The sequence below is a fragment of the Plutella xylostella genome, chromosome 4 (genome assembly GCF_932276165.1).
Source record: "Plutella xylostella chromosome 4, ilPluXylo3.1, whole genome shotgun sequence".
In the NCBI taxonomy this organism is placed as follows: Eukaryota; Metazoa; Arthropoda; class Insecta; order Lepidoptera; family Plutellidae; genus Plutella; species Plutella xylostella.
Window position 1 is genome coordinate 8,503,877 of NC_063984.1, and position 14,531 is coordinate 8,518,407.

The 14,531-nt window shown below is 39.7% G+C and overlaps 2 protein-coding genes across 3 annotated transcripts in view; one reads left to right on the top strand and one right to left on the bottom strand.

Moving 5' to 3' along the window:
* The window catches only part of LOC105382491 (dedicator of cytokinesis protein 9), a 51,521-nt gene that overhangs the window by 31,327 nt on the left and 5,663 nt on the right, over positions 1-14,531 (top strand). The window contains exons 30-32 of the mRNA XM_048631083.1: positions 6,681-7,093; positions 7,448-7,652; positions 8,024-8,189. Coding sequence (XP_048487040.1) covers positions 6,681-7,093; positions 7,448-7,652; positions 8,024-8,189 — 784 coding nt within the window. The remainder of the gene's footprint in view (positions 1-6,680; positions 7,094-7,447; positions 7,653-8,023; positions 8,190-14,531) is intronic.
* Positions 620-5,590, bottom strand: LOC105382431 (venom acid phosphatase Acph-1). Of its 2 annotated transcripts, XM_048631071.1 has the most exons (8): positions 5,377-5,590; positions 4,870-4,983; positions 4,457-4,543; positions 4,068-4,220; positions 2,544-2,726; positions 1,908-2,028; positions 1,361-1,572; positions 620-1,025 (listed from the first exon to the last, which is right to left on the bottom strand). In XM_048631071.1, the coding sequence occupies exons 1-8, from the start codon at positions 5,512-5,514 to the stop codon at positions 870-872; spliced, it is 1,164 nt and encodes a 387-aa protein (XP_048487028.1). In that variant the 5' UTR covers positions 5,515-5,590; the 3' UTR covers positions 620-869. The 2 variants fall into 2 exon arrangements, with proteins under 2 accessions (XP_048487028.1, XP_037976689.2); XM_038120761.2 differs by lacking the exon at positions 4,068-4,220 and having other exon boundaries at positions 4,304-4,543.

Consider the following 14,531-nt stretch of genomic DNA (forward strand, 5'->3'; position numbering starts at 1 on the left):
TTGATAAGGTCTATGAGAAACAGGCTGCAGGCTGTAATTAGGGCAAGAGGGGGCAATACAAAGTATTGATTTAAATAAATAAATTTTTATCTTAACATTTTTTGTTTAATTTGTATAATACGATACCCATACCCTTTTTTCCTAAATTCCCGTTTTTCCTACAATTGCGTTCAGACATCATTTATTTCAAAAATGATGAATGGATTTCAATAATAATGATATCAAATTAAAGCTGACATCTTAAGCTTTTAAATGACATATCATTTTTATTATTTCTATTCATAATTTTACTTGTATTAATGTATGTTTGCGCCGTCAAGGCTTGAGTCGATTTGGTTGCTCGCGAGTGTATTTGGGGGCGATTCGTATCTCGCCCAGATAAGCTAGTATACCTCGTATTGACTATATTTTGAAGAATATAAATATTATATATTTTGCCCTGTGCAGCAGAAATTGAGCAAACTAATTCTTATTCTGATACTGGTCCAATATAATATGCGATATTCGTAGTTGTGTCACACTTCCCACCCACTGCCGTTTATGAAAGACAAAACTAAGAAAATGTTATTCCAACACTATGCTAGGTAAATTATTGACGAGAAGAAATAAAACAAAGCAATAGTCACAGCCATAATTTTATTATGTTAGTCGCAGCTACAAGCTACAATATCACTGTTTACAATGAAGCGACTAATGAACTACCTATCACATTTAGCACTAAAATCTATCCGTAATGCATGATGGCACTTATTTTTATCGCTAAGGAAAAATTTAAACATTACATGGACGTGCAGTTTTCCAGTTTTCATGCCTTAGCTTTTAGCCAACAGCAGAACATTGCCTCCGTATATTCTTATCACTACAACACATCAGCTGATATTGCAGTGAGCCCGGTACTCTTCGTGGGTCCAGACGAGGTTCTGTGTGAGGGTGACGAAGGTCTCGTAGTCGCAGAGCAGGCGGCCCCCGCAGCCCTGGATGGGGAGCGCCTGGCCCGGGCCGCCGGCGTCGGGGGAGTAGATCGCCTGGGGGTAGAACGGATAGTTGTTATGTTTTGAACGCTATTATGGAAGGTGAAAATTAAGGATTGTACCAAAATCCTATAACTGTGATTTGGTGTTTTGTAGGGTTTTTGGTAGCTCAACACGTATTAGAGATCCGATTGTTCTCACGAAAGAGATGTGTGTAAAGAAACCATCCTGAAAAGGTACTACTTAGGAATAAAGAGAATAAGGGGTATGAATAAACTTTATATTCCACCATAATTGATCTATAAAGCAACGGTGTATGCTATAGCTATTACGAATATGTTCCTAAAAAAAGACTTCATGGACTGAGTCACCTTGTCTCGCGAACTTACCGCGACAACAAACTCTCCCGAGTTCTTGTTCCTCCTCAGCTCTATAGCAAAAGTAGACCCGTAGTGCGGCTGATGAGGAGTGAACACCCGGGCCGCGGCTAGCAGCGCCGCCACGTTGTTCTCGTGAGCAGAGTACAGGGTCAGCTTGGGCTGCTCCGTGTCACCGGATATGGCCAGGTGCATGGAGTTTATTATGTCCGCCATTAGTACTCCTGAAAAGGTGCCAATTTTGTAGGGAAAGAATTTTAGTGATAATAGGCTGTTTTTGTATATAGGAAGACGGATTTAGTGTAAGTAGAGTCTTGAATGTGTCCGAAAGATGGTAATAGATAAACACTGGTGGAGTAGATTTATCAAGCAAGGGACTACATATATTCTCTGTAATTTTGGCGCTTTCTGCAAATCATGACCAAATCCAGGAAGTCGATGTGCATTGCGTTTAATTTGTATCGGTCCCTAACATAGGTAGGTCCAAGGTTTATGCAGCTAGCACAATACTTGCTCGTATGCAACTACAATAGATTACAAAGCAGTCAAATCTGCTAACCTGTGGCTAATCTGGTTAACTCATCTGTATAGAATTCGTATCCGTATTCTAGTTTAGTCACTTGCTTTATCCGAGGCATCACTTCCTGTGCCCATTGTGGGGTTTTTATGCCGACGTTATTCTGAAAAGGAAGATTAAATTACATACATAGGTTTAATATAGGTTTTCTCAGCGACGGCCTATAGGTACCTACTCCAAGAGTTTGACCAAATTAAAGAGCCGTATCAAATGGTCATCACTATTCACCCAGCTCGTTATTGGGACAGAAATTCAAATCTCTGCAGCGTAATTATGTCAAACTCGTTCATGAAACTGGTTAATCTTTATGAGATCAACCTACCTCACGTGATGTTTAATCGTGCATTTTTATCATGCACATTTCTTAATTTGATTAATTAAATTATTATTGTCTATCCATAACTTATTCAAATCTACTCTATCACCAACCGTAGGACATGGACCTCTTTATAGCAGCTTTATCGTTCCTGTTCAAAACCATATATTGGCGCACCCTGGGAATACAGCGATTGACGCTTATGTCACTGGTCAATCCTGTCACTAACATGACAAACCTTTGATAAATGCGAAAAGATGAAGAACATCATACAAATAGTAGTATCCTCTCCTCTCACTTACCAAAGTCTGAAACAGATTATCCAGGAAGAACACATCCTCAGTAGTACTGATATTGGTCCCGGTCTGTCTAGTCAGATATTCGAAGAGGTCCTGATACTGCGCCGTCTCAGCTCGCACCTCGGGCCGAGTGTACACCTTGTCCCGGGCTTGCAGGTAGCTGGGGCAGTTGTACCAGTAGAGCAGCTGGAATGGACAGAAAAGATGAGGCTATTACCTGCTTAAGAGTTTTTTTTTTCTTGTTTTTCGAAAAAAGGGTTTTTGAAATTAAAATAATCTTCCGTTTTGGAAATAGCCCCTTTGTCACGGAGATCCCTGGGCATGGTGCTTATAGCGATAATAAATTGATTCTAATTTATACATATTTCGGCTCTCGGCAGATGACCAAAAATGAAGGCATTAAATTGTAAATAGCATCACGTGAAGTAAGACCAATCAGTGGAGGTTTCTGTCCTCTCCATGTTCATATAACTCGTTTACCATCATCCGATGTCTTCGTGGTGATATATTTTCCTGGCCATGGTCCTGTAGATATTATTTTATACTTCACATTCATAGTATTTCATAGTGCTTGTTTTTAAATACTGTTGTACGGAACCCTGGGAAAACTAGTTTTATTGTACTTGTTTTATTTGCACATATTTTTACAAATGCAATGCAAATTATATTCATGTCCATCATTTCTACGTGTCTTTTATTTGATTAATTAAATAATCAATATTATGTTAAGAGATCATTAACCTTTACTTTACTTTTTGTTGGTAATTAAATGCACATAAATTTTATTTAGACACATATTTTTTGCCACATCTTTTTAAATCAAAAACTCTATACTTACTTTTTTTTTAAGTTATTTAAATGCTAAGTGTGAGTATCCTAATCAATTCTATAAAGAAAATATATTTTGTTAGTCCGTATAATCCACCCTCACGCCCAGAGAGGGCTTTCTATCTATCTATCTATCATGGCGAGCTTTTTTTCCGCATTTAGCCTCTAAGGTGGGCTATTGTGCGTGAAATGCCTATGGGGTGACTAGCTATTAAGCCCCCCAAGCTCACGCCAGAAAGCCAGTAGACGACATAGGTTGCTTATGACTTCCCGAAGGGACCCCGGAGATCCGAGGGTTTTTGATCGTAGTGTATCCACGCCTTTGCAATGTAACAAGACATGGGAAGCTGTTTCATCTTCCTCCATGCAACTTCTGCAAAGAGGAGTGGTGGAGAAGAGAGGGCTTTGTTGATCTATGATTTTTCTATTATAAAGCACTCACATCGTCCTCCTCAAACGGCAGCGTGTCATACGGCACGGGCTGCCAGTCCAGCGCGGGGTTCCAGCGCTGCGCGGGCGGGGGCGGGAACAGCGCCGCCATCGCCGTCAGAGCCGTCATCTTGGTGCGAGCGTAGTCTGTGGTACGCACGGTGACTTCGGCAGGGAGGTAGAGCGAGGATATGAACCCGTAGGTAGCGCCCCACTGGCTTTTATACACCTATCAAACTTTTACCATATTCTCTATTGTGAAACACTCACATCGTCCTCCTCAAAGGGCAGCGTATCATACGGGACGGGCTGCCAGTCGAGCGCGGGGTTCCAGCGCTGCGCGGGCGGGGGCGGGAACAGCGCCGCCATCGCCGTCAGTGCTGTCATCTTGGTGCGAGCGTAGTCTGTGGTACGCACGGTGACCTCGGCAGGGATGTAGAGCGAGGGTATAAAACCGTAGCGCCCCACTTTTTTTTACCACCTTCTCTATTGTAAAGCATACTCACGTCATCTTCATCAAAAGGCAGCGTGTCATACGGCACGGGCTGCCAGTCGAGCGCGGGGTTCCAGCGCTGCGCGGGCGGGGGCGGGAACAACGCCGCCATCGCCGTCAGCGCCGTCATCTTGGTGCGAGCGTAGTCTGTGGTACGCACTGTGACCTCGGCAGGGAGGTAGAGGGAAGAGATGAAGTTGTTGTAGCGCTTGCGTAGAGAGCGCCCCACTAGGAACCCGCGTTGCTTGCCTTTCTGAGGAGAAGAAGATTCTGTTGGTATATCTACTGGTAGGGTAGGGGCTGATACAGTAAGAAGTTGGAGGCGATAATTTGATGTGTGTAATTTTGTGACCATGATTTCATCGGAAGTTATGATTGATTGGGGTTTATTGTTGTTTCGATGGTTTGTTTGTTGAGAAAATGTAAATGACCGTTTCGGTCATTTCGGGTTTGAATGGCCGTATGAGATGGCTGACCAGGCTAGATACTGCACATTGCAATAATAAAATTATCCTGAATGAGTGATGTGTTATATCCGGTAGAATTTGTATGTCTGAATTAAGGTGATTAGGAACTTACGTTAGTAAGCGCTTTCTTCCCGTGCGGGAAGAATACGTCTTTATCATGAATGTCGGCATCGGGAAACAAGTCCAATTCCTCTTGGTCCGGCGTTCGGTCGCCGTGCCGGAATATCTGATAAACAATCACACAATTTGTATCATAGATAAGGAGATGAGATGGAAGATGAATTCCGTCATCTTTCACAATGAAGATATAAATTCGGTGCGTAACTACCAGATTATGTTATCAGTAGAGCTAATCTAGATATTTAACTGTATTAGATTCAGTTTAAATTCATATAAAATTTCAGGAAGAGATGTCTCACAATGTAAACATAATATTTAGGCTGGTGTAAAACATAATCCGTGACGGTCACATCGCCGGTGCCTCAAGGCCTCTAAATCCGGCCCTGTACACAGATCCTTGCACAGATATTCGCCTATCAGTGCGCATCACAGAGTCGAAAGCCGCGCACGGGCCGGCTGCGTGACACTGCCAATAGCACAATAGTACCGGTGGACGTACCGCGAACACGCTCCACAGGTCCGTCTCATTGAGGCAGTCCCCCGCCGTCTCCACGTTGTTTGGCTGCTCCACCATCACGCCGGTGTTATCGCCAGCCACCAGCGCCACCAAGCAGCTCATGATCCACCAGATAGCCATCGCGCGCGTGTTTGTGAATAGCCGTGAGCTCGGCAGTCGGCTCGGCGCGCCGATGCCAACTACAGAGAAAAAAGCCTCTGCTCCATTTATATAGATAGGACACTTCGCGAGCTCCGATGATTGCAGAACTTAGGCGCAGAGTACACCTACAAATAATGAAGGCAAAGCTAATATAGTTTTAATAGCAATTATTTAAATTCGATACTTTCGTTAATTGAAATGCTGTTTGTTTAGTGATGTAAGAGTTCGAGTTCTTATTTAAAGCAGGTGGACAGGAAGGACATTAATTACTGTATTAATTACTTTAAATATTATAGCAAAATAAATCAAGTCTCAAATTTTAACTTTCAGTTTGAATATGTGCCCTTTTTCAGGATTTTATACGTAAAGTTAAATAGAAATGTTTTAGATTTGTAATTAAATTAAGTAAACACGATTAAAACATCGACACAGAATAACAGAGAAATATTATTTGTCAAAACATACTCCTAGACTCTTTATTGTAATCTTTTCCTCTTTATGTAATGAATGGTGTTTAAATGGGGTGTTGTAAAGTTAGATTATTCATGAACAACTGTTGAATGTTTTTTTAATAAATTTGAGAATGGCCACACGTTTCCTTATCTTTATTCATCAAGAATATTTTTCATAATTTCAATAGTGCGTAGATACCGATCCGACCAGATATTTTTCCAGAGGGACATAGATGAACGTACCTTCCTGTCGTAGGTGCACAAATGGTGTCATTTATCTTCATTGGGGACGCTACCTTCCGCGTATATGTTTTGTGTACTACGTCATCATGGCGTCTTTGCTATTATATTATTGTTCAATGTAGCCGATTGTGAAGGAAGGAAAAATCTTAGCCTTCAGAATAGCTATTCAGCTACATTAACTATTTGTCTCGAATACCTATGTGTCCTACGTACTTCATATTTTTGTTACAAGTTTGTAGAGACATAATATATTATGTCCAACCTTTTCAATGATGCCTTCAAAGGCCCCTTTACCCTTCTCTTTCGTCTCTCAGCAGTCTAACAACTAGTCCCTTAAATGTGGTTGACCCAGAAGACTAGTGTTTATAAGAAATTCATATTTATCTTCTACGTTTCACAATGTTGGGTTGAATTAATTGCACTAATGATTTCCATTTCATTCTTCCGCAGGCATGACCGACGTGCACTACAACGAACAAGCGCTCCTCGACCAGCTGATGCTGTGCACCGAATACGTGGACAAGGCAGAGCGATACGAGCTCCTCGGGCCCCTATACCGCCTCGTCATACCCATCTACGAGCGGAGGAAGAACTACGAGGCCCTGTTAGCCTGCTACCAACACCTCACCAAGGCTTACGCGAAGGTCATTGAAGTCACGCAGTCAGGGAAACGACTGTTAGGCAGATTCTATAGAGTCGCTTTCTACGGAAAGTCATATTTTGGTGATGATGAAGAGGGCATAGAGTTTATATACAAAGAACCGAAGATAACGTCTTTGAGTGAGATCTCAGAGAAACTGCAAACGTATTATGAGATGAAGTATGGCGCTGAGAATGTGAAGATGATTATGGATTCTGCTCCTGTAAGTTTTTTTCTGGAATAAGTATGGACATTGTAACTACTAATCCCCCATACCAACAGTGCAGTCTGTCGTTTTAATATCTTTACAAATTTAAATGTAATTCAATTAACATTTGGAGCAATATGAATAACGTTTAATGTTAATGGCTTTGAAAATTAGGAGTAAGTATAATTAAATTAATAGATTGAGTACTTAAAACTCACTCTTAATACAGATTACCTATTAGGTAAAAGAGCGGTTTAAACATGAATTTCCACCAGAGACGAAACAAATGAAAATAGAAAACCTCATATGACTAAATTATTTTCATAAAAATTCTTCCTTGATATCATTCTGTTATTTTCGAAATTACAGGTAAAACGCGACGAACTGGACCCTAAGCTAGCCTACATCCAAGTGACATACGTGCGCGCGGCGACCGAGGGCGGCGGGGTCACCGCGGGAGCGTTCGAGTCCGCACACAACGTCAAGCGGTTCGTGTACGAGACGCCGTTCACGCGAGATGGCGCTGCCAGGGGGCCCGTGCACCACCAGTGGAGGAGACTCACGCATCTTACCGGTGAGATTACTGCTTCAGTTGTTCACTAGATGGCGTTATAGACTCACGCATCTTACCGGTGAGATTACTGCTTCAGTTGTTCACTAGATGGCGTTATAGACTCACGCATCTTATCGGTGAGATTACAATACAATACTTATTATTACTTATAACTATAAAAAGGCGGGCTTATTGCTTAAAGTAATATCTACCAGACAACCTTTACTTCTTCTGTTAATGAGATTACTGCTCACGTTTACTGGATGGCGCTACTATGTTCGATAAAATCCATTCGGAGATTGTCTATTTACAACTACTTACATACACAGCTATGACATTAACTCAAATGAAGCAATCATAATCCTAACCCCAATCTCCATTCCCCATTGCAGCGGAGAACTATTTCCCATACGTCAAGCGGCGCATCCCAGTGACAGAGACTTCTGAAGAGGAGAAGAGTCCCATAGAGGTGGCCCTGTCAGAGATGGAGAGCCAGGTGGCGGAGCTCAGCGACATCGTGCGAGCCAACACCTGTGATATAAAGAGGCTGCAGCTCAGGTGAGGGGGTTTGGACTGGAATTACAAGTTGATAAAGGTGATAGGTGAGAGGATTTGGAACTAAATCAAAAGTTGATAAAGGTGATAGGTGACGAGCGGTGGTAGCTTAGTCGGGTAAGCGCCCGAACACCAGAGATACAGGTTCAAATGCTGACATGTACCAATATAAGTTCTTTGGAATTTAAGTAGGGTACAATGTATACCATCGCTCTCACGGTGAAAGAAAACATCGTGAGGAAACCTGCACATCTAGATTCTAGATGTGTAAACTAGTAACCTAAGTAGATTCTACTCATTCAAAATCAGCGATACGGCTCGCAATGCTGCTCATGTGAGTACAAATATACAGTTAAAAGTGGGCGACTATGTACGAGTATGTTGATTAGAGTTATTGTCGTGTGGTTCTATGGTAGTAGGTGAGATAAGAGTGGTGATGTGCCCTAACAACAGGAGGGTCGATAGGGTTCGTACGCATAATTTTCGATACCTTCTGCACAGGAAATGGCTTTTGATAACAATTATCAGCTGAAGACCGAAGACGACCGAATGGCGTAGTGGTTAGTGACCCTGACTACTGAGCCGATTGTCCCGGGTTCGATTCCCGGCTGGGGCAGATATTTGTTTAAACACAGATATTTGTTCTCGGGTCTTGGATGTGCCCGTAAAATGGCAATAGGCCCGCCCCCTATTACATTGGGACTAACATACTAACACTCTGGCGAAAAGTGGGTACCTACAGCAATGCACTTCAGCCTACCCCGCAAGGGAGTACATTAGTACAAGGCGTGAGTGTGTGTTTTTTTTTATCAGCAGAAACAATTAGGGCCTCAGTTGGGTGCTATACCAGGTGATATTAATAGTACCTACCGCTTTTAAATGTTGCGTCGTATAATATCTATATACTCTCAATACATATCTCTATACATATCAAAGTTAATCTTAATAACAGGAAGTACGAGAAACATAGATATTTATGTAAGTATATTATGTATATCACGTTAATAATATGATGTCTATCAGCTATTCTATGTAAATCTCATGCCTTATTTATTACTATGCTTATTTGTTATCGGTAAATGAATCAGCCGCTTTATTTACTGAAAACCTGTGAAAACCCTGATATCGCGCCATGTTCCCCTTCACCATAACACATCTTGTATTTTATTAACTCTTATATTCTTAGCGTGTATGTAACACTTTTATACATAATATTGTAGGTCTGAACTGAGGTTTATCACTGTTATGAGAGTATTGGCCAGTCAGATCATAAGACCCTGGTAGGAACTCAGGATACCCTGCCGTACTACATGTTTATATAATTATTTACTCCGTGTAACACATAACGCTCTTCATAAGATGTGCGGGCCTACTTAATCATAAATACAGGCTACATGTGAGCCTAGTTATGATAGTAGTCGTCAAAACTATTATGTTACGTTAATTATTTTTTTTTACTATGAATAGACGCATTTTTCCTGAAATAAAAATGACATATTATGTATCTAGCCTATCTGAAACCTAGTTAAACATTGTGAGATTTGGCGTTTCGACTTTCTCCGTGTTCGGCATCATAAGGGTCACAGTGACAGTTAAATAAAGTCCATTTTTCTCTCCACCTTTAATTTGCAAGGTGCGGGTGCCTATATAAATAGAGTGAGTCGCCCGCGCGCCTCAGTTGTAATATCACCATGCAGAAATGACTAGGTTTCAGATAGGCTAGATACATAATGGTACTGATTCTGAAGGACGCACTTCCTAATTTTAAAATGAGCTAAAATCTCTAAATTTAACTGACAGCGCTAGTTTTTGCTATTCTGAAGGCAACGATTTTAACGGCCAACTAAATTTAGAAGGCTCATTTGACGTCTTTAAAATGAGTGTGGCCATGCACTTAAGGATATTACAATCGAAAATATAGATTAACTTTTTTAACCTTAAAGTACTCCAAATAAATTTAATTATCCTATATAGTAGTTGAAAATAATTAAAAGAATTAAATTCCCTACATTTATATTGGTTTTCGTGATAATTTCAAATATTTATGTAACATATTCATAATTCATTATTGCAACTGGTAACTCTGGCTAGAAAATGCTTCTATGGTGTTCTATGGTCATTTCCGAGTGATTTAAAAAAATATAATAGAGTAGAGATGGGGTAAGTTGATAAAATAGTGAGAATAATCGAATATAATCGATTATTGCACTAGAATATTTTAAACAATAGTTTTTCAGTAAAGTATGTAGGTACTAAGTTCTACATATATATGTGTTATCCACGATATTTAATGTAAGTACTTACTTACTTAAATGTTTAATAGTTGATGATGATTTTACGTTATATATACTTAAGTAGGTAGATGACTGTGTAAGGGATGATATTCATATAAGAATATGAGAAGTATCGAATACTTACAAAAGCACAAATACCTTATCACTTACTTATTTCCGATGAGTACGTATTTACCAAAAACGCATATGATTATAATAAAAGTACCTACCCAGGAATCGATCCAGCATCGATTATTTTTTCATTTAAGCATAGTTCGGAAGCAAGTAACATTGCACTAGGTACATCTCTATGGCGCATTGGCGCATGCGCGCTGGGCTGCAAGAGAGGCGCGCCGCCGGCGCGGCGCCAACACCGCCATCCGCCATACGGCCATATTGAATTTTCCGCCGAAAAGTTTGCCGCTATTTTTTAAAAGTGTTTTTGTTAAGTCTTTACAATACAAAACAAACATCTATTATCAATTATTATGTTTGTGCAATATGCAATTGTAAAATCGATAAGGTGCTTATGTGCAAGTTTACGAATTATTTTAGGAAGTTACCTACGTAGGTAAAATCTAAGTAAATATTTTTATCAGTTGGGCACCTTGTTACTAACTATCTGGTTACTTATGTTTGTGTTCTAGCGTTTTCGTTTCTAATATTTAAAGTTTCGTGAAAATGGGTACCTACCTACCTATAAGGATAAGCTTATTCTGTCAACTATCCATACAACTTACCTATATACTTACTTTATTTTTCAGTGACAACAACAAAGAAAATGAAAAATCAACCACACCCATAAACTAAACATTAAACGCTGGATACCTGATATTTATTCCTCTCTGGGACAACAATACTAAAACTACCATCAGACCACCTAGTTACCTACCTACTAACTACAAGGATAATGGAAATAAAATACAGAAATGAAATCAAGCAATTGTGTATATTGGTGTCAGAAAAAATACTCAACAAGTGTGTGTTGTGTTGTGTGTGTTATTCACCCAAATAAAGTTTTACGTCAATAAAATTTCTTTCTTCTTTCATAAAAAGTAATAGTATAGTACTAAGTACGAGTATATAGTTTCTTAAAGTCAGGCATATTTTTCAGATAAAAGGTAAGTAACCTACTTGTTTTTTCATGTAACAAAATAGGTAGTAAAATATTTGAGCTATGTAGAGACCAGTTGAAAGGGGTAAGTAAAGAGTTAGATAGGTACACAGGTAGGTGAGTTAAGGTTAAGGTGTTCCTCATATACGTAGAGCCGGTCCGTTTGGAAGAGGAAAGCCGAGGTGTTAGGGCTAGTGTAATTCCTGAAGTAGATCGGTAGGTGTGTTGATTAATTATTAGATCTAGAACAATAACTTAAGTTGTTAAGTAACCCGGTTCATGCCTACCTTGTCAGTAATACGTTTTTCAGTCATTCATTCCAAAGATCAGAAATAATAATATGACAAAACAGAGTCACTTTGACATCGTAGTTTCGCAAAAAATAATAAGTTAGCGTCTTTGCAATTAGCTTTACATGCTTAAACAACCCATCAGCTCTAAGTTAAATCCATATTTATGCACCTACAACAACAATTTCCCATATATTTCACGGTTTTACTTTTAGAAATTTTAGTATAGTTTTAACAGGCACCTGTTTAGACCCCGTTTAAATTTAGGAAGAAAGTTGCTAATTTTAAGTTGACAGCGCTAAAAATGGCACCTTCAGAATACCAATTCGACCATCTAACCTAAGTTGAATAGTTTTAACGCTGTCAGATTCAAAATTTAAAGTGACGTCTCTAATTTTGGAGATAAATGGTGCCTTCAGAATGCCAAATAAATTTAGAGAGAATGTAAGCGTTTTTTGACAGCGTTAAAATTAGAATGTGCCCTTCAGAATCGATACCAATATGTCATTTTTATTTCAGGAAAAATGCGTCTATTATGTAGTCTGAGCCTATCTGAAACCTAGTTAAACATTGTGAGATGTGTTTATTATCGCATGGTGGAGAGAAAACCAACTGTGACCCATAAGCTACTGATGAGTATATCAGTAGATAAATATTTGAATCTATAAATTTATAATGCATAGATTTCTAGGTAATAGATATACTAAAAAGAAAGGTATAAGTATACATAAGACTTAAGTACTTCCTTATTATTCCTGACTTGTCAGAAAGTTATGGAAGGTATGGACCTATACATATAGGTAGGTATTTATACTTATAAGTCATTATTGATCAAAATCTTGTTATTGTCAAGGCAATATTTTTAACATACACTAGCCGAATGGATGGAACCAGTGAAATACTTTGCAACAATATTTAAAAACTGTAAAATGTAGAATATCGATCCAGGCCGCTGGGGCTCAGGTCAGCACATGCTGACTAGGGTATGTAATTCTGGACTGACCTCAGAAATGCAGCAGCCGACCCTGGAGCCTCGTGGACCTGCTCAGTCAGCCCTGTACGACGACACGGCCTGCAACACCTGGCGCGGCATCTAGTCCTTGGAACGAGGAGTGGTGCTTGAAGGGAAGATAATTTTACTAAATATCTCATCCTCATCAGCTACTGGAAAAGATTAGATGAAGGCTGTGACACTGGCGGATAACTAAGTATTCAGTTTTTCAAAACATGATGCAGGTCACTATATTCATATTCTAGATTGACAAGTAACACACAGTCTAATTTTGTATTCTAACTAACTCGGCGGTTAACGAGTTCCTGTGCAGTCCTACTAGGAAGGAAAGTTATTTTATAAGCCTTTGCACCGATTTTGTGGGCTACTATCATTCTGTATCATCATGTGTGAACATTATGAGCTCTGGCAGCATTCCTTGGTAGATGACATCAATTAATAAAGATTGATTAACACAACACTAACAATTGTAATAGTTGATAAATGAAACCCGGCTAACATGTCTTAGCTGGGTAAGTAAATGATCAGTCATGCCACCAGGATAAGTAAAATGTTCAGTACTTCGTATGAAAAACATTAACAAGGTCACCTTTAGGTATGTTCGTCAACACTAAGGGCAGGTCTCGGCCAAAACCTTAAGGCTTTGCCTTGTTGCAACTTCAAAGGTACGTAGGTAGGTACCTACTTACATTGTTGTAGGTTCGATTTTGAAACCATTAAGTCAACCTAGATAAAACAAAATAAAATAGCTCGATTAAATAAAGATGTTAGTTGTACCTGATCAGACCTGATGCAACGACAGCCATCATAGACTCTCTAATCTGTGGAAGCAACAATCATGGTGGCGGGAACATGGACAGTTGGACGAGCCACCTCGAGCCTGACTTATCAATCAGAACTGACAGTTCGCCAACAGCAGATAGCTTGCGGCTATCTATAGGTAAACTTAGGTAGTTAGCTATACCCAAGAAAAAGTCCTTGGACATCGATTGACAGTGGAACGGCGAATAACTGTGACACTCTTTAAAACAAAAAAGGCTTGTTGTTGTCCAGCTAAGGAAGGTCACCTACTTCAGCGACCTGGTATTGCATTCTGAAAGAACTGCGAAGAGTTAATATTATGACTAATAATTATTACTTATTTAGAAAGTTTTCAGCAAACTCTAATAAATCAAGCAGCTACCATGTCACCGCTGCCCGGTTATAACTCTGTACTAGCTTAGTAGATATATATACCAGTTTTAGCCTTCAGCTAGAGGCCAGAGAGCTCCTAAATGAGATGCGAGTACGAGCATGACACAAGTAATTTTTTACTTGGTAACTAGTTACGTAACTAACTGAAAGATCCATAAAACAGTTGAGGATTACTCAAAATGGAATTGTGAAAACGGCACGTCTGCATCTTAACCAGTCAGTCTAAGTAGTTTCAGCAGATACAGTGTTGAAAAATAGTTATGAAACGTTTGCGCCAGAATCGAATTAAAAATACATTTTCATTAGAGAAGCCGTTTAGGCATGAATAAGTACTTTCACCCTTTGGATTGTGCTCCAAATGATGACCTTCGAAATTCATAGAAATTTAATGACGACTGCCATTGTTTATTATCTAGCCCCGTTCATTGAGTAGGGCTGCGGCTACACGTGATGTGATACACA